This window comes from Epinephelus lanceolatus, chromosome 6, assembly GCF_041903045.1.
Source record: "Epinephelus lanceolatus isolate andai-2023 chromosome 6, ASM4190304v1, whole genome shotgun sequence".
NCBI lineage: Eukaryota > Metazoa > Chordata > Actinopteri > Perciformes > Serranidae > Epinephelus > Epinephelus lanceolatus.
Window position 1 is genome coordinate 46344587 of NC_135739.1, and position 27889 is coordinate 46372475.

The 27889-nt window shown below is 44.7% G+C and overlaps 1 protein-coding gene across 1 annotated transcript in view; it reads left to right on the forward strand.

The window, feature by feature from the left end:
• LOC117253454 (uncharacterized) overlaps nt 1-27889 on the forward strand; it is a 154021-nt gene that overhangs the window by 914 nt on the left and 125218 nt on the right. The window contains exons 2-3 of the mRNA XM_033620922.2: nt 22235-22276; nt 24450-24523. Coding sequence (XP_033476813.2) covers nt 22235-22276; nt 24450-24523 — 116 coding nt within the window. The remainder of the gene's footprint in view (nt 1-22234; nt 22277-24449; nt 24524-27889) is intronic.

Here is a 27889-nt window from a genome sequence, read left to right on the forward strand (position 1 = left end):
ATCAAAATGCTTAGTAGGCTACTCCAAGAAATTAACATGGTCTGTATTCAGAAAATGTGCCTTTAAATGAGCTGTCAAGACTATAGAAGTGAGCCTATCCCAGCTGACACAGGGTGAGAGGCAGGGTACACCCACCAGACTATTGCTAGGCTTACACACTATATTACACTAGTGTAATATAGTGTCATGATATAAGTCATAAAAAAGTCAGTCTGACTTTTTTGAGTTTTTATGATACACCATAGGCAAGGCAGCTGTATTTGTATAACACTTCATACACCAGGACAATTCAAAGTGCTTTACAGAGCACTAAACATAAAACATACCAAAAGATACATATTTACAATACAGGAGGAAGGAGAAAAAAGATAACTTAATGACTTTCAGTTAAAAAGAATAAATTAAATTAAAAGTAGCGAAAGTGCAGACAAGAGGTGCAAAGAAAAACAAATTGACTACTTAAAATCTGAAAAAAAGTTTTAATATACTTTTGCATTCATTACAGGGTGGAGTAGGTAGTCTAAAAAAGAAATGTTTTTAACTTTGACTTAAAAGTGGTCAGAGTCTGGGCTGTCTGACATCATCTGAGAGATTTATTCCAGGTTTGTGCTGCATGATAACAAGATGCTGCTTCACCATGTTTTGTTCTAACTCTTGGGACGGTCAGTAGGCCCGCCACAGATGTCCTAAGGCTCCTAGAAGGTTCATATGTCACAAGCATGTCAGATACATTAGGGCGCTGAACCACAGAGTGATTTATACACAGGCAACAAGATTTTCAAATCGCTTCTCTGAGTGACAGGTAGCCAGTGTAAGGATTTTAGAACTGGACCAATGTGGTCATATTTTCCTAGTTTTTGTCAGGACCTGAGCAGCAGCATTCTGAGCAAGTTGAAGTTGCCAAAGAGCTTGTTTTAAAGGCCTACAAACAGGCCGTTGCAGTCATCTAATCTACTGGAAATAAAGGCATTTGTAAGCCTTTCAAGGTCTTGCTTTGACATTATTCCTCTGACTCTAGCAATGTTTTTTTTAAATGGTAGTAGGCAGATTTGATGTGGGTCCAGGATAACACCAAGGTTGGTTGCTTAACTCTTAGTTATTATGTCGGTCTTGAGAAAATGTTGATGCATCTAATCATAGATTTGCTCAGTACAATGCCAAAGACATTCTACAGATCTGTAATAACCTGATGAAAGCAATATGAATATTTGCGTGTCATCTTCATAATCATGGTAGTAGACTTTATTAATTTGTATGATTTGGCCTGATAGAAGCATATAGGGATTAAACGAGAGGGGGACCCTTCATGTTAAGGCCATCTGCTCTGACTTATAGTTACTAATTGAGACAAAGTACTTCCTGTCATGAAGATATGATTTAACCCTAAGGACAGTTCCAGAGAGCCCAACCCAGTTTTCTAGTCTCTGTAACAAAATTGTGTGGCCCACTATAGCAAATCCAACAGCACTAAAACAGAGATTTTGCCTGACTTGGTGTTCAGGTGAATGTCAATCAATCAATCAATTTTATTTATAAAGCCCAATATCACAAATCACAATTTGCCTCACAGGGCTTTACAGCATACGACATCCCTCTGTCCTTAAGACCCTCACAGCGGATAAGGAAAAACTCCCCCCCCAAAAAAAACCCCTTTAACGGGGAAAAAAAACGGTAGAAACCTCAGGAAGAGCAACTGAGGAGGGATCCCTCTTCCAGGACGGACAGACGTGCAATAGATGTCGTACAGAACAGATCAGCATAATAAATTAACAGTAATCCATATGACACAATGAGACAGAGAGAGAAGAGAGAGAGAGAGAGAGAGAGAGAGAGAGAGAGAGAGAGAGAGAGAGAGAGATGCAGGTAATAACAGTAGCTTACAACAACATTAATGAAAGTAATAATATTATAGTTATAGATCTGGCTACTGTGGTACAATATGTTGAAAGTATGTATTAATATCTGACAGTATACTTGTGTGACAATAGTCATATGTGTATAATAACAGTAGAAGTATGACTAATGACTAATGATGGCAGCAGCAGCAGGAGGCATCTGGCAGGACCACGGCAGCAGCACAACCACACACATCACACTGTCCAGGCACCGCTGTGATATGAGTTAATCTGAGAGACAGTGGAGCACAAAGGCTCCGGAGAAGAAGCCGAGTTAGTGACATGCAGAATGGCCGAGTTAGCAAGATGCAGTAATAGGATACGAGAGAGAGAGAGAGAGAGGGAGAGAGAGGGAGCCCGGTGTATTATAGGGGGTCCTCCGGCAGACTAGGCCTAAGTCAGCCTAACTAGGGGCTGGTACAGGGCAAGCCTGAGCCAGCCCTAACTATAAGCTTTATCAAAGAGGAAAGTCTTAAGTCTAGTCTTAAATGTGGAGACGGTGTCTGCCTCCCGGACCGTAACAGGAAGATGATTCCACAGGAGAGGAGCCTGATAGCTGAAGGCTCTGGCTCCTGATCTACTTTTGGAGACTTTAGGGACCACGAGTAACCCTGCGTTCTCAGAGCGCAGTGTTCTGGTGGGATAATATGGCACTATGAGCTCTCTAAGATATGACGGAGCTTGACCATTTAGAGCTTTGTAAGTTAGGAGTAAGGTTTAAAATTAAATTCTGTATTTTACAGGGAGCCAGTGCAGAGAAGCTAAAACAGGAGAAATGTGATGTTGTGTCTTAGTTCCTGTTAGTGCATGTGCCACTGCATTCTGGATTTTCTGGAGAACTTTTAAAGATTTATTAGAGCTACCTGATAATAGGAGTTACAGTAATCCAGCCTAGAGGTAACAAAAGCATGGACTAATTTTTCTGCATCTTTTTGGGACAGCGAAGGCCTAATTTTTGCAATATGAAAAAATGCAGTCCGTGAGGTTTGTTTTAAATGAGAATTAAAAGACAAATCTTGATCAAATATTACTCCGAGGTTTCTTACGGTAGTGCTAGAGGCCAGAGCAATGCCATCTAGAGAAACTATGTCATCAGATAAAGAGTCTCTGAGTTGTTTGGGGCCAAGAACAATAACTTCAGTTTTGTCTGAATTTAACATCAGGAAATTGGTGCTCATCCAATTTTTTATGTCTTTAAGGCAGTTATGGAGTTTAGTTAATTGATTACTTTCTTCTGGCTTCATCGATAAATACAACTGTGTATCATCCGCATAACAATGGAAATTTAGTGATTTCTAATGATGTTACCTAAAGGAAGCATATACAGAGTAAATAGGATTGGTCCGAGCACAGAACCTTGCGGAACTCCAAAACAAACTTTGGTACGTAAGGATGATTCATTACGAACGTCAACAAATTGAAAACGATCAGATAAATAAGATTTAAACCAGCTTAGTGCTGAACCTTTTAGGCCAATTAAGTGATCCAGTCTCTGCAGTAGAATTTGATGGTCAATTGTGTCAAACGCCGCACTAAGATCTAATAAAACAAGAACAGAGACGAGTCCTTTGTCTGAAGCAATCAGAAGGTCATTTGTAATTTTAACTAGTGCTGTCTCAGTGCTATGATGCACTCTAAATCCTGACTGAAATTCCTCAAATAAATTATTATCCTGGAGAAAATCACACAGCTGGTCTGCGACTACTTTCTCAAGGATCTTTGACATAAAGGGAAGATTAGATATTGGTCTATAGTTGGCTAACACCTCTGGATCCAGGGTGGGCTTTTTTAGTAGAGGTTTAATTACAGCTACCTTAAAAGACTGTGGTACATAGCCTGTTAATAAGGATATATTGATCATATCTAATATATGAGTGTTAACTAAAGGAAAGACCTCCTTAAGTAGCCTAGTTGGGATGGGGTCTAAGAGACACGTTGATGATTTAGATGAAGAAATCACTGCGGTCAATTCTTGAAGAGAAATTGGGGAGAAGCAATCTAAATATATATTAGGTTCTACAGCTGTGTTTGAGGTTAGATAGGTAGGCCTACCATCTGAGGGCAGGAGGTCATGAATTTTGCCTCTAATAGTTAGAATTTTGTCATTAAAAAAGCTCATAAAATCATTACTGCTAAGGGCTAAAGGAATACAAGGCTCAATAGAGCTTTGACTCTCAGTCAGCCTGGCTACAGTGCTGAAAAGAAACCTGGGGTTGTTCTTGTTTTCTTCTATTAATGCTGAGTAATAGTTTACTCTGGCATTGCGGAGGCCCCTCTTATAAGATTTGAGACTGTCTGTCCAGATTAAACGAGATTCTTCCAGTTTGGTTAATCGCCAATTCCTTTCAAATTTTCGCGATATTTGTTTTAACCTACGGGTTTGAGAGTTATACCAAGGAGCAAACTTTCTTTGCTTTGTTAACTTCTTTTTAAGAGGAGCTACAGAGTCGAGCGTTGTTCGCAGCGAGCCTACGGCGCTATCAACAAAATGATCAATTTGGGAGAGGTTAAAGTCGGCACAGGAAACCTCTGTTACTGAAGGTATTGGTATTGAATTTAACGACGAAGTAATCTTTTCCTTAAATTTTGCGACAGCACTATCTGATAAACATCTAGTATAGTAACTGTTGCTGAGTGGCGTGTAATCGAGTAAAAAGAAATCAAAAGTAATCAGATAATGATCTGATAGCAAGGGATTCTGTGGAAAGACTTTTAGGTTATCAATTTCAATTCTATACGTCAGAACTGGATCGAGGGTATGGTTAAAACAGTGAGTGGGTTCATGTACACCCTGACTGAAGCCAATGGAGTCTATTAATGAGATAAACGCGGTAGCCAGGGAGTCATTATCAACGTCGACATGAATGTTAAAATCGCCTACAATAATAACTTTATCTGATTTAAGAACTAAACTGGATAAAAACTCTGAGGATTCAGATACAAATTCAGAATATGGGCCAGGAGCACGGTACACTATAACAAATAAAAGTGGCTGCGAGGTTTTCCAGGTCGGATGTAAAAGACTAAGAACGAGGCTTTCAAATGAATTATAATCTAGTTTAGGTTTAGGGCTGATTAACAGACTAGAGTTAAAAATGGCTGCAACTCCCCCTCCTCGGCCGCTGCCTCGAGGAATGTGGGTATTATTATGACTGGGAGGAGTGGACTCATTTAGACTAACATATTCATCTTGACACAGCCAGGTTTCAGTGAGACTGAGTAAATCAATATGATTATCTGATATTAATTCGTTTACTAACACTGCTTTAGACGATAGAGACCTGATATTTAACAGTCCGCATTTAATTCTCCTGTTTTGTCTTTCTGTCACCGAAGAGGTTTTAATTTTTATGAGGTTGTTATGCACAGCTCCTCTTTGTTTAATTTTAGATTTAAATAATTTAGGTGGTCGGGGGACAGACACCGTTTGTATAAAACTATGAAAACTATGGCTGGGTAACTGAACTAGAAGCTCAGAGAGGCGTTTAGGACTGCAACTCTCTGTCCTGGTCTCAACTCTGGGTTGTCAGGGATTTAAATTACTAATAAAATTTGCCAGGTTCCTAGAAATGAGAGCAGCTCCATCCAAAGTGGGGTGAATGCCGTCTCTCCTAATAAGACCAGGTTTTCCCCAGAAAGTTTGCCAATTAGTAACAAAACCCACATCGTTTGCTGGACACCACCTGGACAGCCAGCGGTTAAATGATGACATGTGGCTAAACATGTCATCACTGGTCAGATTTGGGAGGGGTCCAGAGAAAACTACGGAGTCCGACATCGTTTTTGCATATTCACACACCGAGGCAATATTAATTTTAGTGACCTCCGATTGGCGTAACCGGGTGTCATTGCCGCCGACGTGAATAACAATCTTACTGAATCTACGTTTAGCTTTAGCCAGCAGTTTTAAATTTGATTCAATGTCGCCCGCTCTGGCCCCAGGGATACATTTGACTATGGCCGCTGGTGTTGCTAACTTCACGTTCCTCAGAATAGAGCTGCCAATAACCAGAGTTTTATCCTCAGCGGGTGTGTCGCTGAGTGGGGAAAAGCGGTTGAAAACGTGAACAGGCTGGTGGTGAGCCGTGGGCTTCTGCTTGGAGCTGTGCTTCTGGCGAACCGTAACCCAACCTCCCGGCTGAACGGGAGTTGCCGGAGGACAGTTAGCAGAGGCTAAGGCTATGCTATGTGGCTCCGCACCGGCTACAGGGGGCTGGCTAACTACCGCAGCTACTGAATGGTTTCTGAATGGAGCTGCGCTTCTAATTCACTAAGCCTCGCCTCCAACGCAGCAAATAAGCTACACTTATTACAATTACCACTGTCGCTAAAGGAGGCAGAGGCATAACTGAACATTTGGCACACCGGGCAAGAAAGAGCAGGAGAAGGAGAAGCCATGGCTAAGCTAAAGTAGCTAACAAGGCTAAGAGCGTGCAAACAACAGCTAAGAGATTAGCGAGAAAGTCGTAGAAAGAAGGAGAGCTATAAGTGCTTAAACAGAACCAGTGTGGGTTATGACTTGAAGTAGACGTTAAAGCAGCGTTAAAGCAACTGAGGTGAGAAAGCAGGCTAGCAGAATTCACCAGAGCAGTACAGAGACGCTGTCACAGAAACACCGGAAATGACACAACTCGCTTACCGCAATACCGCACGTGTAGTGGAAATTTATTACCTTAATCAGTGCAGTCCCGGTGCTGTGATGGGGCAAAAAAACCTGACTCAAAGTTAGCTTTAAAAAGTTGCCAAGTTGCTGGTAGACAACTTTTTCAACAACTTTACTTGAAAATGATAAGTTTGAACTAGGCCAATAGTTGTTCAGTATACTATGACTTTTTATGACACACTATACAATGACTTCTTCATACACCAATCAGCCAAAACTTTTCAACCACTGACAGGTGAAGTGAATAACTTTGACTATTTTGTTCCAGTGCATTGTTCTGCTGGGAAACCTTTGGTTCTGGCATTTTAGATAGATAGATAGATAGATAGATAGATAGACTTTATTGTCTGTCACAGTGTGACAGAAATTCATCTTTGACAGGCTCATAAGTACAAATACAGAAACATTAAAACAACATTAAAAGCACAATACCAAAGCATACAAACAGTGGCTGTTAAAAAAGCAACATGTGTCTATTTCAGGTTGTTCAAAGTGGTTATTGCAGAGGGAAGGATTTTTTTGTAAATGTTTTTCCGGGCCAGTGGAACCTTATAGCGTTTCCCTGATGGCAGCAACTGAAAGCAGTGGTGGAGGGGGTGAGAGGGGTCTTCTGTGATCATGGTGGCTTTCTTGATCACAGACCAGCTGTGCAATTCTGAAAGGGGAGTTTGTGGTGATCCAATGATTTTGGTGGCCTGGTTAACTATGCGGGAGAGTTTCATGTGGATACCACCTGACATGTTCCACGCACTCAAACACCTTTACAAACGAAGTACCCCCCTCATGGCAACAGTACTCCCAGATGGCAGTGGACCCCAGCAGGATAATGCACCATGCCACACTGCAAACATCGCTCAGGAATGGCACAACAAATGTGACAAAGATCTCAAAATGTCAACTTGGCCTCCAAATTCCCCAGATCCCAATCTGAATGAGCGTCTGTGGCACGTGTCATTAACCCATCTCATAACCCATTGGACTAAATGGATCTGCCACCAACACTGGTGCCAGACACTGTGTGTCGTAGTGAAAAGTTTTTTTAGTTATAAAGTTTGTGAATGGACTACACTTACCACGCAACAGGAGAGAATGAACCTGAACCGTCATCTGCGAGGAAAAGAAGACGCAACTTCACTCCTTGTGATGCACTCTCTGCTGCGCTTTTCCTCCTGATGATATATCTCCCCAACGATGGTAGCACCGAATCCCATTCTGTGCAGCAAAATGGGAGTGGAGGATTCAGCCTCTCTTCTCGCCCGCTCAGCATCCAACACATGGAGTTCCTCATCTGTATGCTCCAGCTCAAACAGGTATGGCTCTGGATCTTTGTCCGCTACAAGAAACTCTTCAAAATATTAAAAAAAAATAGATATTGCTAGGCTAAATAAACAGCTGAGTTTTGTTTACAGGCTACGTCTGTGCCTGCTCACCGGTGTATCCCTCCGCAGATCACAGCGCAGGACGTACTTAAAATTTTAGTCTTATGTCAATAACAGACAATAGGATAGCAGTGATGTTACTCCTATGTACCCTGCTGATTGGATTCAGTACAGCTAAAACCACCGTTTATTACTGAACAGTACAGGTTACTGTTGGCCGTAACCATGCCAAAACAACCAACAAACAAGAATTTAGCTGTAACTCCAACTGTGCACTGCTGCTCTCTCCTCCAGCTCGCTCATACACACACCAGCACACGCACTCACACAGCCCTCATTCCCGTCACACTCGCACCCCGCCCCCCTACCTATACTCATTCAATCCCAAACATGCCATTAACCCACAGAACATTGACATTATAACAGAACGTTTACTGCAGGGTAGCGACCCAGTGGTGAGTGTGGTAAGCTGTCAGTCAGTGTGCAGGCTGGAGATTGGTGGAGCAGAGAGGGGAGGGCTGCCCCGCTGGGTACTGTAAGTGAGTATGTGTGTATGAAGTGTGTGTGTTATGCTAGAAGAATCAGAGTTTGGGATGGAGTCTTTTACGTGCTACCCCCTGGAGTGTTACTGGAGTTTTTGGAGTGCTCAAATAAACGGGCCTTTTTCCCGAACGCTCCTCTGGTCTCCTGCTCGTGAGGGATTCATTACAATATCGTAACATGGTTTAGATTTCTAAATAAATATTCACCTCGTTGCTAGATAGACCTACTCCTGAAAAACTTGTGTCTGCGCAAGGCTTTTGGTCCTACGAGGTCACCGTCATTTGCCCGACGGGAGGGGTGAGCGAGTGAGCCCTGCAATCTAGAATTTGACCACTGATGTCACTGTTCTCAACCCATTTTACACACTGGCCCTTTAAATGTTTTGGCTGATTGGTGTATATCATCAAATGTAGCTGGCTCTATAGCCTAGAGGTTAGTGAGGTGATAGCTTGAGTCCCTGGGGTGACTGAGCCAGTTGGGAAATTAAGTTAAAATAGTTATCAAGTGAATGATTAAAGTTCCCTCCAATCCCAACAGCTGCTATTGAGTCCCCTTGAGCAAAGAACTCAGACTCCATTTCCTCCAGTCATTGTTAACATTATTACTAACACCTGTGCTTTGCCTACTTTCAGAAGTCACAGTGTCTGCAGTGAGAAAGAACTATGGTTGTATTGTTGCAGTTTTGGCTAGTGGCCGAGTTTTGGGTTTGGCGAAAGTAGTAGCACTCACTAAATTAAAGCTAATTAAGTTCTTTTAGAGCTATTTATACCTGTGGTGAAGGTCAGCTGTTGCACTTTTACTCATACCAATAAGTGGTCTGATAAAGCATTCTCAAAGATCACTGTTAAAGATGGCTTATTGACTGTAAGGAATGGTATTGTGGTTTAGTCACTAAAGTTCTCATTCAAAGTTGAATTCACCCTCAGAACCACTTGGAGTTGGAGTAATCCATGCTGGAATTACCTCTGGGTCTCCATGAATTCTTTCCCAGATTTGTGCAGTTTGCCCTTGGGCTGCAACTAAGGATTATTTGCATTGCCTATAAATGTGCTGAATATTTTCTCCATTAATCCATTATTCATTTTGTCTGTAAAATGTCAGACAATAGAGGAAAAATGCCAATCACAATTTCCCAGAGCCCAAGATGATGTCATAAAATGTCTTGATTTGTCTAATTATATCTGAAACCCAAAGATATCCAGTTGAGTGTGCTATTTTACTGTGTAAGACAAAGAAAAGCAGCAGTTCCTCACGATTTAAGAGATGGAACCAGTAAATGTTTGGCTTTTTTGTTTGAAAAGTGACTCAAATTATTTGAATCTATCAGCGTTCCTGCAGATGCTTAAAAAAAGCCAATGAATATGTAAATCTAAGAATAAGGCCTTCATTAGTATTAAAATGATTACTAAAATCTTCATGATTTTAGTAATCTTTTTTTGTTTTGATGTTGCATTCAGGGCTGAAACTCATCTGAAAATCATCTGTGTAAACTATCTGCATTGAGGCTTCATTGTTTGTTGCACTGTGTTTTGTACCGAGGATTATTGCAATGGCACAACGCGCTTATACTGTGGACAGGTGACGTTAAGAGGATGCGTCAGACTTCCATGCTCAAAATATTGTAGAAGATGTGATTCGATGACAAAATTTCATACGTAGCGAGGGGTGAAAAGAGGTGACAGAACAGAGAAAACGACAGAAAGTGTCCAAAGTTTGGGATCATGTCATGCTGAAACAACATGAAAACTCTGTATAGTGTGTCTATTGTAAAACTGAACTAGCTTACCAAAGTAACACCATGTCAATACTTCAACATCTCAACAGAAAGCATCCAGTTGAGCGTACCAGACACTAGTTAGCATTAACATCAGCTTACATCTGGGCTGCTGGTGCCTGGATCTCCCCCGTTCATCCACCGGCAAAAGTCTGAAGGGAAATCCTGAGACTCCTGCAGGTGGAGGAGCGTGGAGTGCCAGGCAGCACAGAGAGAAGACAAACTCCATTCAACTGGACAAACTGCACAACCTGCAGTGACACAAAGCCATCTGAAAATCGGTAGAGATTCCCTTTTAAAAACATTGCATCATTTTGTTTCCTGTGTTTAAAACTGAGCTAACCTAAAACCATAGAAATTAAAGCGTTGCAGTCAGTTTGTTAAAGTCTGAGCTTCGTTCATTAGTATTATTATCAGTCACAGAGTCACACAGACACATACCTACAGCACTCCTCTCACAGTGGGATATGAAATACCACAAAAGGCAAAATATCAGGTGGTGTAAGTGGCTATTGGAGCATAATTATTTTTGCAATTTAAGCAATAATAATGGCAGTTTCTCCATTAAGGAAACAAATTAATTGATCATGTTTCCAGAGATCTGTCTTATTTTTTCTAATACTGTATATTTACTAATGCTCTTTAATATAGAGAAGGTATTTCTTATCTGATGATTCATTATTTGATGGATTAATCGATAAAATACAGTCCTGAAATCAATAGCTAGAGCCCTGGTTGTAAAATCTCAAAATAACTGTCGCCGTTGTCGTCCTCCTCCGCTTATCCGGGTCCGGGTCGTGGGGGCAGCAGCCTCAGCAAAGAAGCCCAGACAGTCCTCTCCCCAGCCACTTCCGTCAGCTCTTCCGCGGGAACCTCGAGGCGTTCCCAGGCCAGCTGGGTGATGTAGTCCCTCCAGCGTGTCCTGGGGCGGCCCCGAGGTCTCCTCCCGGTTGGACACGCCCGAAACACCTCCCAAGGAAGGCGTCCGGAAGGCATCCTTACCAGATGCCCGAACCACCTCAACTGGCTCCTCTCGATGTGGAGGAGCAGCGGCTCTACTCCGAGTCCCTCCTGGATGTCCGAGCTCCTCACCCTATCCCTAAGGCTGAGCCCAGCCACCCTGCGGAGGAAACTCATTTTGGCCGCTTGTGCTCACGATCTCATTCTTTCGGTCACTACCCAGAGCTCGTGACCATAGGTGAGGGTTGGAACGTAGATCGACCTGTAAATCAAGAGCTTCGCTTTCTGGCTAAGTTCCCTCTTCACCACAACGGACTGGTTAAGCGCCTGCATCACTGCTGACGCCGCCCCAATCCGCCTGTCAATCTCCCGCTCCATCCTACCCTCACTCGTGAACAAGATCACGAGATACTTAAACTCCTCCACCTGAGGAATGACCTCCCCCCCGACCTGGAGTGGGCAATCCACCCTTTTCCGGCTGAGGACCATGGCCCCAGACTTGGAGGTGCTGATTCTCATCCCAGCCGCTTCACACTCGGCTGGGAACCGTCCCAGCAAGAGCTGGAGGTCACTGTTCGATGGAGCTAGGAGGACCACGTCATCCACAAAAAGCAGGGACGAGATCCTCCCGTCACCGAACCTGACACCCTCCACCACTCGGCTGCGCCTAGAAATTCTGTCCATAAAAGTTATGAACAGAACCGGTGACAAAGGGCAGCCCTGGCGGAGTCCAACCCTCACCGGGAACAGGTCCGACTTACTGCCGGCCACGCGAACCAGACTCATGCTCCTTCGGTACAGGGACTGGATGGCCCTTAGCAAGGGGCCACCAACCCCATACTGCCGGAGCACCCCCCACAGGATGCCCCTGGGGACACGGTCGTAAGCCTTCTCCAAATCCACAAAATACGTGGACTGGTTGGGCAAACTCCGATGCCCCCTCCAGCACCCTGGCAAGGGTAAAGAGCTGGTCCACGTTTCCGCGTCCGGGACGAAAACCACATTGCTCCTCCTCAATCTGAGGTTCAACTATCGACCGGACCCTCTTCTCCAGCACCCTGGAGTAGACCTTACTGGGTAGGCTGAGGAGTGTGATCCCCCTGTAGTTGGAACACACCCTCTGGTCCCCTTTCTTGAAAATGGGGACCACCACCCTGGTCTGCCACTCCAGAGGCACTGCCCCCGATGTCCATGCAATGTTGCAGAGGCGTGTCAGCCAGGACAGCCCTACAACATCCAGAGCCTTGAGATATCCAGGACGAATCTCATCCACCCCCGGGGCTCCGCTGCCTCGGAGTTGTTTCGCTACCTCAGCAACTTCTGCCCCAGAAATTGGACGACCCGCCCCCGAGACCCCCCGTCTCTGTTTCCTCACTGGAATACGTGTTGGTGGGATTGAGGAGCTCCTCAAAGTATTCCTTCCACCGCCCGACAATGTCCCCAGTTGATGTCAGCACTTCCCCGCCCCCACTGTAAACAGTGTGAGCAAGTTGCCGCCTTCCCCCCCGAGGTGCCGGACAGTTTGCCAGAACCTCTTTGGAGCCAATCGATAGTCTTCCTCCATGGCCTCACCGAACTCCTCCCACGCCCGAGTTTTTGCCTCCACGACTGCCGCCGCTGTGCTCCGCTTGGCCTGCCGGTACCCATCAGCTGCTTCCGGAGACCCACAGACCAACCATGCCCTGTAGGCCTCCTTCAGCCTGACGGCTCGACCGCCGCGACTGGCCCCAGCGGCCTTGCGGCCACAGCTCGCAACCACCGCCTCAACAATGGCAGAGCGGAACAAGGCCCATTCGGACTCAATGTCCCCCTCTGCCCTTGGGACGCGGTTGAAGCTCTCCCGGAGGTGGGAGTTGAAGATCATCTGGACAGGTTCTTCCGCCAGGCATTCCCAGCAGACCCTCACTGTTCGTTTGGGCCTGCCAGGTCTGCACGGCGTCTTCCCCCGCCATCTGATCCAACTCACCACCAGGTGGTGATCAGTTGACAGCTCTGCTCCTCTCTTCACCCGAGTTTCCAGAACATATGGCCACAGGTCAAATGATACGACTACAAAGTCAATCATTGACCTGCGACCTAGGCTGTCCTGGTGCCATGTGCACTGATGGACATCCTTATGTTTGAACATGGTGTTAGTTATGGCCAAACTGCGACCCGCACAGAAGTCCAATAACTGAACACCACTCGGGTTCAGATCGGGCAGGCCGTTCCTCCCAATCACGCCCCTCTAGGTCCCACTGTCATTGCCCACGTGAGCGTTGAAGTCCCCCAGCACAACAATGGAGTCCCCGGTCACTATGCAGGCACTATCCAGCACCCGTCCCAGGGACTCCAAAAAGGGCAGGTACTCTGAACTGTTGTTCGGCGCATAAGCGCAGACAACAGACCCGAAGGCGCAGGGAAGCAACCCTTTCGTAAACCCCAACGTACAGGCAGAGAGTCTGGGGGTTATCAGAAAGCCCACCCTGGCCCTCCGCCTCTCACCCGGAGCAACTCCAGTGAAGGAGAGAGTCCAGCCCCTCTCAAGGACTTGGGTTCCAGAGCTGGAACTGTGTGTCGAGGTGAGGCCGACTATATCTAGCCGGTAGCGCTCAACCTCTTCCACAAGCTCCGGCTCCTTCCCCGCCAGAGAGGTGACATTCCATGTCCCAAGGGCCAACTTCTGTAGCCGAGGATTGGACTGCCAAGGCCCCCGCCTTGGTCTGCTGCCCAATCCGTATTGCACCGAACCCTTCTGGATCCCTCTGCTGGTGGTGGGCCTGCAGGGGGACAAGCCCATGTAGCTGGTTCGGGCTGGGCCCGGCCGGACCCCATGGGCAAAGGCCCGGCCACCAGGCGCTCGCCCACAGGCCCTAACCCCAGGCCTGGCTCCATGGCGGGGCCCCGGTAACCCTCCGGGCCGGGCACACGTGTCCTTGTTTTTATCCATCATGAAGGGTCTTCTGAAAGACCCTTCAAAATAACAGATTTTTTAAAATATATATTTTCCAAATGCCTCTTGAATTAACAGATCAGGATAGCAGAACATATGTGGTATTGTTCGTCAGAATGCTCAAAGCAGAGGATCCACTGTCTGCAAGCTTGTTGTCACAGGGGATAACATTGAGAAAATTAGATTTAAGTACAATTATGTGGCATGGCCTCAACTGGAACAGTTTGATTACTGTAGCATTGGTCCTAAATGTTATTCTGAGTGTCATTAAAAAAGTCTTAAATTTAACTTGCTTTTAGCTGTTGGAACTCTGTCTGTTATGCGCAATCAAGACTTCACCTTCTGCTTTGTCTTTGCAGCTGCTGCCTGATGGCCAGGCATGTAGTGGTGGAAATGTGACACTCATTTTGAAAAAAGGGGAACAAAGCAAAAAGGTTGATGGTTTCAGTGGTCAGAGATTGTGTTTATGGCAACATGTGCAAAAAGTTGGGAAGTGACCCCACTAAGTGTGCCAATTTTGTTTAGCAACTTTTTGAGATATAAACAATGTTCTGTAGAGTTTGTGTAGTCAAACTTTGGTGTGTTGGATTATAATGTGCAAAAGATGGGACAACTGGATGAGGCATCAAAATCAAAATGCCATTAAATGTCCATTAGTGTTACTTTGTCCATGTTCCTGTCTGTCTGTATGTCTGTCTGTAACACAAGTTATTGAGTCATTACATTACATTCCTCAGCAGCTGTGAGAACACAGACAATATGAAAAAGATTATGATGACATGTGTAATTACTTACACCATATGTCCCTCAGCCATCTTCAGAGGGTGGTGGGAGAGCACTGAAGAGGACTGATATGAGAATCATGAAAAATGATCGGGCTGATCCAAAATGACAGCTTATTTCTAGTGATGATGGGAGGTCCGCAGAGTGCAAGTGATGGATTTGAACGCGACAGAAAAGTGACCTGCCTCATCAATACAGCCATCAGCATGTGGTGACAGAGGGGTTGCTTGATGGTGTTTATTGTCATCACAGTAAAGGATCTCGCAGCTGCCTTACAGTGTGTAGGAATGAACTTTCTGGAAATATGCAGTGTAAGCATGAAAGCTTTTGCATCAAAGTCAGCCTTCAGAAAAAAATATTATTTGTTTTTGTACTATTGACATAAATATGAATTTCAAGTATGAATAGCATAAAGGAAGCCTTGTGTATTCTAGATTTTTCTTATGGTCAACAAATCCTATAACAAGATCAGAAGCAACAATGACAGCAACAGTCTATTTGTCGATACTTTCCAAGATTTTCCGCAGGAAATTGGCTAATGGGGATCCAACATAGATACATATATCACTCATAACACTGCAAATCAAAACTGATTTGATTCTGTAGCGATTAGCCAACCCAATCACCCAAAAAAATAAAAAAATAAAAAAATATTGGCACTCTTTGCAAACTGGATACATTGAAACTTAAATGAACTCTGTTAGGTTTAGGCACAAGAAAAGATTATGTTTTGGCTTGAAATAGCTGGGTTCAGGAGCAAAAGCAGCCATTTCTCATTAGCAGCACGACACACGGCAATAGCCATGTTTCCATCAGCCTGAAGAAGAAGAATGCGAGACTTGTTTTGTCGCCGGTTCTGCGGAAAACTCGGGCGAGTTCGTAGTTTTCACCAAAGTCCGTACATTTAATGGAAACACACAGGATTCGTATTTCTTTTAATGCACATTTCCCAATGTTTCAAATGACTTTTGGATGGAAACATAGCTAATGACTCAATAACGGGGTCTGCCCACTGGTCCAACAGCCCATTGGTCCGACATCCCATTGTTCCGACCATATTAAACCCATTGTTCCGAAGTCCCGTTGTTCAGAAATCATCATGATGCCCTGTGGTTAAGGTCTGGTTAGGTTCTGGCACAAAAACCACTTGGTTAGGGTCAGGAAAAGATCATGGTGTGGGTTAAAATGAAAAAGAAAGTGGCAAACACATAAGCCGTGAGACTGCTTCACCTCAAGCCTTTCCCAGCTGACCCAGAGCCGGTCGCGGCGCACCATCAAGCAGAAATACGCCCGCTGGGAGCCGTTCAGCACCGCGGAGAGCTCCCCACACAACCCGAACCCCAGAGTTAATAACAGGAGGTTATGGTGTTTCATTCTCTCCTCTCTGTGGCACTTGTATCTCGACCAGTAGCCTACTTTTGTTGCGTTGCTGATCCTCTATGGTACACAAATACAGTGTAGACTAGTATAATCACATATCGGAATAACGGGACGTCGGACTAATTAGAGGTCGGAACAATGAGATGTCGGAACAATGCTACGACACCTAAAAAACAACACAAGTATTGATGTTTGTTGGTCTCGAACAGTGGTCTGCAGCTTGGCAGGCATCTTGCCTCGGGGTGTCTTGCCATCCACCATCCCTTCAACCAATAGATGACAAAGTCAGCTTATATACTATGTAATTTTTGAAACGTTGATATGTCTAGCAATATTTATGCCTTTTTCAGTAACATAAGTGTGACCAAAACAAATCACTTTCTTTCCTTTTTGATGATCTTTACCATAGCTCTTTGGTCAGTGTAATCCTTCTGAGTTTAGTGTTTTCAGTAATGCTGTATCAGGGCATCCAGAGCACCAGGATAAAAACCCAAACACATCACTGACTGTATGATAGGATCCAAACCACGAGTTTCTGTGACATGAGAAATACTTTCAAAATAAATAATTTGACACAATGCCACTGTTTTCTATGATTTAAACATTATCTGGAAAATAATAGGGTGCGTCCCCCAAACACAGCGTTTACGGTGTCCTTTCAGATTTTAATGCATCATGTATGCAGGATGCGTACCTAGCAACATCACTGAGCATTAGCTGCTAATGCTAGCATTGCTTGCCTTGTATGGGTTTCACCTCTGTCACTTTACTGTAATCAAAGTGTCATTTTTCCCTGTAGAACTGTGTATAGCTCCAAGCTACCAGGCAATGCTGGATTCAAATACACTGTCAAGGCTTCAAATTTGTACCCACAGTTATTCAAACCACCCTTTTAGTCAGTTAAGTTTATTTTTCCTGAGAGGGAAATAGCATCCATAAGTTTATTAGAGAACATTAACAAATATGAAAACATACACAAAAGGCAGCCAGCATCATACGAGTATAACAACTGAACAAAACTACATACTGCAGTACAGTAAACAGTATGCAGTTTGTATAACATCATTCCTGTTGAGCTGGTTGTTATGTTGGGGTCCTTAGGGTGTGTATAGCAGATGGTTACAGCCTCTTTTATCTTGCCTATTGTTGTGTCAGTGTATGTTGATACCTGCAGCTGCAGTTTTAAGGTAGGTGAGGTAGAGTCTGTGGTCAGGGTTATTTTGCTATAATGTTGGCCTTGAATCCAACAGCAATATCAGTGAGGTAGGACACACTGGTTGTGTGAGAATGAATGATCTCAGAGATGATATGTGCACTGCGCAGTTAAGAGAAATGTATTTTGCTCTACAACTGTGAGTACATTGAAAAAGCAGATGGAGCAGTAGAGGGGGACCAGCTGCTATGAAAGCTCAGCTGAGATATCACTGCTGGTACTAAACTTATTTGAGTTTGTGCTGGCTGTGGGTCATGTGGGTTTGTTTTTTCAACACAGCAGATTTTCCAGTGCAGTCCTGCCTATCATATATCTGCTTTTCTGAACTGTCTCTGACCTGGACATTGAAGATGTCAAACAAAACCTTTTGTTCATTTTGACACAGCCTTTAAAATTAAAGAGCTGACTCAACACCTTTGTGAAACAGTCTCAACAACTCATAGAATTATTGTTATTATTTTAATACTGACATTTATTAAATTCCAGAAATGTGGACTGATGACTTGGACTCGTGTCAGACTCAAGTCAAGAGTCTGATATTAGACTGGCAATCAATGACTTAAAAAATATTCTCCAAAAAAGTGTGCAAATCAAATCATGTTGTCAATCTTCATCTTGACAAAGGATATACTTTAAGTAAAACAGAGTCTCAGCTGCTGTTCACATTGCACAGGCAGGAGGAAAAGGTGCACTTCGCAGTGCACATCGACAGACTCATAAATAATGACTCTTGTCAGTCCTGTGAGGAAACATATTGGACACTTCTACTTTTCAGTCTTTCACTTTAGAAATCATATCTCTGAGTTAGACCCTCTTTGTTTAGAATTGTTGTTTTGTTTTGTTTTTTGGCTCGGGGTCATGATAGCCATGGCTGGTTTTTGGGTTGTTCATCCGTCCATATCTCAAGAATGCCGTAGTGGGAATTTCTTGAAATTTGGCACAGACATCCACTTGGACTTAAAGAAGAACTGATCAGACTGGTGGTCAAAGGTCAAGGTCACTGTGACCTTGTGTCCGTTTTATTCTTGTGAATGCATTATCTTAAGAAGGCCTTGAAGGAATCCACTTGATGAAGTGATTAGAATTTGGTGATCAAAGGTCACCAAAATATGTTTTTGCCCATAACTCAGGAATTCATATGCTAATTATGACAAAATTTCATACACATGTCTAAAAGGATAAAATGATGAAGTGATGACATTTTGTATGTAAAAAGTTAAAGGTTGACTCCACTGTGACATTACATATTTCTGGTCATTACTCAACGCCATAACTCAGGAACATAGAGGGAGACATTTGGTCAGATACTGAGTTGGTGATGGTGCTGATTGCACAGATCATCTGTTCTGCTTGATTAAAGATGGATGTGAAGCATCAGTGTTCTAGAATATGTATCATACAGCCTTGAGGGGAAAATTTATTTATTTATTTATTTATTTATTTTTTTTTTGTCTGCATTGGTCTTCATAGCTTAGCGCCACTAAAGGGTGTAAGCTTCTTGTGAAGATTGATGCACTGTTAATCTTGCAGTCAAGTATTTTATACCCATAATGCGTGGTTGTGACCGTCACCCACCCTCCCTGGAGACTAGCCTATCAGCCTTTATTGGAAAAACTTCCTAATATGAGTCAGAGAGGGCCGTGATACACCAAAGTGTGTCAGGGGGAAAGTAAGGAAACAAGCAAGGGGGAGGGGGCAGGTGCTTAAGTCCTGAGTTATATAGTGACAGTGCATGCGGAGAAGAAGAAGGAAAAACAAACAAATAAACAAACAAACGAAAAAAAAAACAGGGGAGAAACAGGCAGTGTAGCTGATGTATTGTGGCCTTGAGGTGGTTGTGCTCCATGCAGATTATCGAAAATAAACATATACATGTCTACTATACTGTACTGAAAAACAAAAACAAAAGAGAAGTCTATACTGAACACCAAAAATATGAGAGTCTTGGTGGAGGAGGAAAGCCCGATTGCAGAGAAGAGTTGCCAGCGCGGTGTGGTAAGTTTGAGAAGCAAGTGGGCCCCTTTGGAGTGATCCCATCGGTTCTTTGCGATGCGTCATGGAGCTGAAGTATCAAACATGCATGCGTGTATTTGAACCCTTCCAATGTGTTTATGAGAACCATCACCAGGGTCCAGGGCCAGCCCTGCGGGGGAAGGGGGGCGGTATGGCATCCCAAAACCGCAGGAGTGCCCAGACCCCAAGACCATGGAGCCACAGAGGCTGCAGGACACCACGCAGGCCCAAGGACCCAGGGCGGCGAAGGCCGGCACCCCCAGAGAGCCAGAGACACACCCCAGACAGGCGGAGCAGGAGGGCCCGCCCACCCACCGCCCGACGCGGACCGCCCCCACCCCCCCCAACCACCACCCGCCCCCGACCACCCGCCCGCCCCCGCCCCCATCCCCCACCCACGGACGCACCCAGGGACCGCCCCCGACCCAAGGAGCCAGGCGCGGGGGCCCGGCACCGCCCCCGGGGAGAGAACCAGCACCGCACCAGACGGGCCCGCACCAGGCGCCGGCCACCAGCAGACGCCGGATCGGACAGTAACGAGAGCCCACCCAGGCCCGCCCGGGCCTGGGTGGCAAGGCATATGCAGGGCATGCAAGGCATATGCAGTGGCAACTGCAAGGCATATGTCCCCGGCGCATCGGGAACCAGGGGACCGCGAAGGGCCACCCGCCCGAACCCCCCAGGATGGACCCCCACCAACACACAGGAGAGAGCGGACCGCCACGAGCAGTCAATCCCCCATCGGGACCCCTTAGCAGAGGGCCCATAAACCACAGCCGGTCAGGAGGCAGAACCCCGGCAGGAACCCACAGAGCCCCCAGGGCGCCACCCGGCCCACCCGCCACAGGGCCACGGGACCCCCCCAACACCGGGAACCCAGCCAAACCACCATGATGTAAATGGGCTCCCTGGCTCCAACCCTCAGCCCAGGAGGGCCGGGCCCCACTAGCCACGCCATGCGTATCTACAGTGTGTGTAAACCCACCACCCCCCCTCTTACTATGATTCTCCGATCCCTGACGGAGAAACATTAACCCTACACCGTGAATGTGAATGTGAGTGCCCATAAGTGTGATGTGGTGCATTAAAATTGAGGGACATAAAAGACAGGTGGGGGCAAGGCTGATGGCTACAGCACACTGCTGTCCTGCAGCCCGTGCAGCCATAAGGCACCTGGAACCTGTTCCCATCTGTCCCCCAAGATGTAGGTGTATGTGGTGCTTTAAAATTGGAGAACAGATAAGGATGGGCTGGGGGGCAGCATGGAGGGCTACCGGACACCACTGTCCCATAGCCTGCCCCATTATGAAGCCCCCCAATCCATCCGTGGTCTGCACCCCGAAGAGTGAGTGTATGTGGTGCATTAAAACTGTGCAATGTGTGGTGAGTGAACTAAATGTGGTTTAGGAGGCCAGGCCAGTGTAGGCCCGGCCCGAGGGCTGGAGGGATGGATGGGAGGGGCCAGGAGGTGGCGCCAACCAGACCCCGGCGCCGCGAGGCCCCCAGTGCCCATGGACAGCGGGCCAGGCGGGCCCCAAGGAAACCCAACGGGCCCCCACCTAACCCCGCCCCCCTGGCAACTGCAACGTCGGGCCCCCGCAGTGGTCCCGACCTGGGCCACACCGCCCGCAGCAGATCGGCCCCCAGCAGAAGGACAAGGCGCGCCACCAGGGTGAACGGACGATGGGCCCCACCCAGCCCCCCCGACCCCGACGCGCCAGAGCACAGACCAACCCACAACCCCGCCAGTCCCCCCCAGACCGCCATAGACCCAAAGCCGGACCCCCATCCCATCCGACCCGCCCCCACCGGCGGCCGCACACCAACGGGCAGGCCCACACTGTGCAGCACCAGAACACCCCCCGCGGGCAGCACCCAGCCCCCACGCCAGGCCCCGCAACCCAGGGGAGGACCCCGGGCCCACCCGAGGCCGGGAGAGAGGAGCAGGGAGGGACGGGGAGAGGGGGGAGGGAGGAGGGAGGGGTAGGGGCAGGAGCGGAGCGAAGGCGGGGGGAGGAGGAGCCCACCCACCCCGCACCACCAGGGTCGGAAACAGCCCCCAGGGGGGACCGGCCACGCCACCCCAGGCCCAGGGAGCACGAGGAGACCCCGCCCCCCCCAGGCACACAGGGCGAGCAGTCCAGACGCACCCGCCCCCAGGGGAAACCGCCCGGCCCCGCAATCCCCCACAGAGCCAGGGAGCAGGCCCGGATTCAAGGGGAAGAAGGTGCACCTAACACATGCTTAAGACCTTGAGTTCTGATGAACCGCTGTGGTGTATTGTGGTGAGAGAGATCAAGGGATTAGGGGTTACATCATTAACAGAAACACGTTACATATTACACAACAGTCTTTCTTGAGTTGTAATATTTATATGTACAGGTGGCATATGCTCACAGGCTGAGTGGCACTATACAGACACGTTTAGTGAGTGAATAAATGGTGACCATTTTTCTGTAAAGTATGTTAATTGGTTTCTGTGGCCAGCAGATATTTTCTCCAGCTAAATATGTTCTACAAGGAGATTCAGCCAATGGTTGATGTTGAGGGTCTTATTATTTGTTTGAGGGGAAAATTTAGTTTTTTATTTTTTTAATACTTATTATGAGAAGAACCTGTTGACTTTTTTTTCTTGTATTTGTAGGTGTGAATTTTGTGACTTTCTGATTGATCTGACAAAGCTCTGTTTGTGTACCTAGATTTCTTGACCATTGCAACAATACTGGGAACTGGAATCTTAGGTGAGTAATTATATCTTCTTACTCAAGATAGAAAAATCTGAAACCTTAAAGGTGCAGTACTAGACATTCAGAACAATAATAGCAGAAAACCATTATTTGATACGTGAAGATATAGTAGAGTAATGGAGTCCTTGAGGGCACACACACCAGGGCCAGATACATAGGGCAATCAACCAATTGTTTGGGCCAGTGCTCAAAGAGTTAAAAAAAACCCCAAAACATTCAACTTAAGTAATTTTCTGACCTTGCTTAGCGAGTGACATTACTACCTCTGGGCTGCTCACCGAAACTTCTCTCTGCTTTGCCTGTGTTGTTTCCAACTTTGACAACAGCTGGTTTGACCACAGAGATGTGAGCAACGGCTAACGTTAGCTTGACCTTGACCAGAATGGGTCAAACCCTGTCCTGTGCATCTCGAGTCAGTGTTTGAAGAGGCAGTGTTTGATGTTTCTGTAACAAGCCAACCGTCACTCACATCTCAGTGGTCAAACCATGCTGCTAAAGTTGGATTGGCACCCGTATTCTGACCTGTAAATGCATTAAATGGCACAGGATACACACATGACTACATAGGCTTTAAAAATAAGGTGTTACCACAGTGTAGATACAGAACATATTTGGAAATAAGGTTAATTAGGTTATGGTCACTGGAAGTATAAAAAAAAACATTACCTGCTTGCTTTATGAATTAAGAAATCCCTCTAAATTGTGAGGGAGATTACTTAATTAAGTTGGGTTGCTGGAAAAAAAATCCTGACAATGAATGTTATCATTGGACCCTGCAGACATTTGGAAGAGGCCCTCTGAGACAGCTCAGTCATCCGAAAAACTACACTGACAGTTATATTTAGAGCAGAGGAATATGACGCAAAAGGATAGAGTGTTTTATTTTAAAAAATATTGAAGCACTTTCTTTGATTTAAAAAAAAATGCAATGTGAGTGCAATGTTGTAATATCAAAGTCATTGATATTTATTACATTTTCCTGTCGAATTGTTGAAATTTTGAATTTACCACGATTAGACACTCTTTCTGTAGACTGAATGTGCTTGAATTGTAAAACAAAGAACTTGTGGAAAAAAATTGGATTTCATAATGCCCTAGCAATGCTGATAGCACTGTCAATGCTGTCAGCTGAAATGGCCATTCCGGCTCAGCCCCCTCCAGTTTGCATGTGACATCATAGCCATTAGCAGACAATTGGACCCCAGACTCTGAACATCGTATATTGCACCTTTAAAGGCAACTTCAGAGAACTAGCGGCAAAGAAAAGCAGACTGTTGCGTTACCTCACATCATCTGTGTCTTGGCCAAAAGTTGCATGTGAACACACTGCAAAGACTATTGCTGACGGCCAACCAGCACGTCTGTTCTGCGCCTGCATGACACCATACCAGCAGACAGCAGTATTCTGTAATCATCACTCAAAAAGGAGAACAGGAAGACTGTCTTTTTGCTAGTTAGCCGGTTAGCACACAACACAAACCACTGTTGAAAGAACAGAGCATATTTCCTTTGCACCAGTGAACAATAACACAAACCGTCACAACATCACATTTCTGCTGAAGAGCTCAGTAGCTAAAGAAAAATAATCTTACCCAAGAGAACATGTTTGTTTCGATCACACTCCCTTTGACTTAAGCTGTTTGTTAACTTCCTCGCTAATATGATTTGACTCAGCTAATATGATGGTAAAAACTTTGGTGAACTGTATTTGTTCTTTCTACAAGACTTCCTTTTTATAATATCAGTTCATTTGGAACATAATTAAGGCTCTGTCCATCTCTTGGCTGTCATTGGCAGAGCAAATTTAACGGTGGTTTATGAAGTGTAGTTAACACCAGAGACATTTTTGTAGAGGTGGAAATTACATGGGACATTACATTTAACTACTTTGTTTTCAGCAGGGTCTTCATGTACTTCCACAAAGGTGGGGCCCTTCCAAGTTAATACTTGTTCAATCACTTAAATCTCATATTGAAATCAGCACTATCCATAAAGTTTTATGGTGAGTTTGAGCCCGAGCGGACAGGAGTGCCATGAGCGAGAAAGATAAGCAGAGACAGTGATAGACAGGCAGGTAGATACGCTGACAAAGAGTCAAACAGATGCTTTCAGAACTACTGAAGTGGGATCAGATTCACAAATGGTTCTACATCATTTCTATTTCTAGGTCTTCCAGTAACGATAGCCCATGCTGGACTGGTGCCTTTCCTTGTCTCCTTTCTTGTTGGCTTCTTTGTCCAGGTAAGTGATACATTGCTTCTTAGGACTCTTATTTTCTGTAAAGACTGGCATGGTCTGTGTAGATTAAAGATAGTGTGAAATGAGCACAAATCAGTCTGATCAGTTAGACCCTTAGGAATCATCACAAGCAGATGCACCTATTATAACAAATATTAATGTAATTCACTTCTAGTATGTAAGATTGCTAGAGCTCAGCCTAAGGCTTTTAACAAAAAGAAATGACACAGGTGAGATTACTCAAGTTCTCCTGTAAGATGGAAAAATGAATACAGCCCCTCGCCCTGTTATGGCCCCTAGTATGTTTCACATTCAACATGTTCAACATTCTGAGAACACTCTCAGAGAGTTCCTTACTTAGCCTAAAATATTTTAGTAAGTAGTCCCAGGTTAAGAGTGATTTAGGAAAGCAATTTTGACCAAGTAAGCAACAGAAACTTTTACCTTAGTACGGAGGTGTGGCTGACCCCATTGCTAGGTACGATGCATTATTTTAACAGATGTCATTGGTTGTCACAGACACGCCCCTTTGTGAGTCTGCAAGGTGTGGACAACCAGTGGAAATGAAATTAACTGCTGTAAAAGTGTTGTCATTGTCAGTGTGATCACTGCTGCACTGTTGCATTTTTCCAGTTTTCCAAATATCTTAGCATTGTGATCATTTTATTTGTGGTGTTATAGTGTTAGGAGGGAAATGAGTGTGTATCTCTAATGGCATCAACCACACATATTATCCCTGCATGATTTAATTGGTAGCATTTCATTTATTCACTGTCATCCAGCTTTTGGAGAACATTTCTCTGACCTCTTTGTGTTTTCACCATTTTCTCCTGTGCTTAAAGTGTTTTTAAGCACAGGAGAAAATGGCCTCTTAGAGGTCCTCCTCCCTGCTACTAACAGATTTTCATCTTAGGAGCTCTTTTAAGGTCTAAGAGGCTCGGTGAATAACTTTTATCTTTACAAGGACCTTGTCTGAACTTTTTGGGGAAGAAAGAAGAAAACATCACAATTCTAAGATTCTGTTAGAATTTCGTCACAAGGAGCAACTCTTTGTATTAGGGAGCTTTGTGAATATGGCCCCTGATCACTACTTTATATTAAAAAGAAAACTGATTGCAACATGTTTCTCCTGTAGTGCTCAACCTACAAGGCCTTCAGATATGTAGGGCTGTGGTCAGCCAAAGAAAATCTCGGTCGACTGAAATTCCACCTACTTTATAACCATTGATTGGTCGATGGGGGAAAACATGATCTCTGATCTATACTGTGGTGGAAACGCTAAACAGACCTAGGGTATAGGTATCATGTCTGAAGGGTTACTTTTGGTTACAAAGGTACCATGCCATGTTTTGTTTGGTAAAAACATGGCTATTGTGTGTCTACTAAAGCGTATCTTTCCTGTCAAGAGGCTCAATGTTCACACTTGCTTTGGTCAAGTAAACTGTGTTTGGACAAGTGGAATGCCTCATGCAATTGTTTGATTGGCAGGTAAAAACTAAATGTGATATCTAATGTAATGTTAACTGAAAAAAAACTTCTTGCTCTAACTCTGAAGCAAAGCTTTTCCAGGAGCTGAGTTCGTGAGTCCTTCTCAAGCCTAAGCATTGAACAAGACTGATGAGAAAAATCGCTTTTGGTAAAACACTGGTCACTGTCACTTTTTACCCAGCTGTTCAATCACAGAAGAGAGGAGGCAGGACAAATACCACAAAGACTTACCTTGACATACATGTTGAAAGTACTGACAACAACAGCTGGCATTTTCAGCTGGGAAAAAAAAATGCTGTGATGGACACATGTCCTTATCAAAGTCACACTAGTGATTTTCCAACCGATGAAAATCTGGTCAGTCAAAACAATGAACCAATCAACCAACCAACGGGAAGGGGCCGAGGTGAGCCAGGCCCGCGTAGGATCAGTCACTGGCAATCGACTCACAATGCATTCTGCTTAGATATCTGTCCCACTTGATCCTGACTGTGACGACATGCAAAAACAGCTTGATCTAAGAGCTGGTTGGTTTAGATGTCAAATCAATCAATGTTGTATACAGCCTATGATAGTTCTAGTGCACAATAGTAATGTTACTTATTCAACTCTATAGTCAACACTTTCCCTGCCAGAGTATTACTTTAAAGTTGCCAGCCACCGCCAGCATTTTCAATCATATTCACTAATCTTTCATGAGCCACAAAATATTTTGTTCTATGAATATGTGAACAGTTCATGAAACTAAAGAAGAGACCTTGTGTTTTTAAACCAAAAAAAAACCCATTTTATTCTATCTTATTCCATTCCTTTTTTTATCAACACAAATTTGTGCATTTTCAAAAAAAAACAAAAAAAAAAAAACATTTCGGACAAAAAACTCATTTTCAAGTACAAAATCAATTTCACATTTATATTTTTCGTTTTTTCAGATTTCCTTATGTCAGTTTGAATTGTATAAATGAAAGTAATAATAATAATAATGATAATAGTCTGTTTGAAGTTTAGCGGAACACCTTGCCACTTTCAGTGATTGTTCAGTGTTCTGCTGTCTCCCTCTCCTCTGTGGTCGTCTTGTCTGTGTGTCACGATCACCTTCATGGTGATCCTGTTTCATCCCACCAAACTCGTTTGCTTCTTTGTCCAAATCGGATTCAGAAGTTCTGAGTCCATCAACATCTCCAGGGCAACCATAAATTTTTCCATCAGCCCCGCATTTTCATGTGGTTTACAAGCTGCTACATTTCTGTAAACAACATCTTCTTCTGGTTTTTTGACACAGCAGTGTTGTTCTATTTCACAAGATGTGTAACAGTGTCCCCTGTCTTATAACAGTGAAAAGTGGATTGCCAGAATACCTCGTCAGTGGCAGGACAGCATTCTGTCATAAATGACAGAAAATCTCATCAATGGCGGGGATAGTGTTAAAGCATTTTGTCACCACCGCGTGCTCTAACCCACTTTCCAGACATGGCACAGGTTATCTTATCGTATCTTACCACAGGTTATTGTATATTTGTTGTGACTGGCCTGAAGCAGGACAGGGATGCTGGAAATCTTGGTTGCGTTCAGCCCCGACAAAATGTAGTGTGATGTTTATTTAAAGAGAAACTGCAGTAGGTTGAACAGCCTGTTGTGTTACGCAAGCACAATGCCTTTTAATATGTAGTTTAATTCAATTCAAAGGAGCATTTTTGGTGTTGAAAAACAATTTGCCCAGCTTGCACTGGACGTCAGTATGATGTCAGAAATTTTGGTTGGAATGAAAATGGGGTTGACGATATTTTAAATGTCCAATAGCGCTGCAATTCCACGTTGTGTGGATGTTAATTTTATGAAGTTTTGTAGACATTGGGTTTTGTTCTTAATAACTTAAGACTG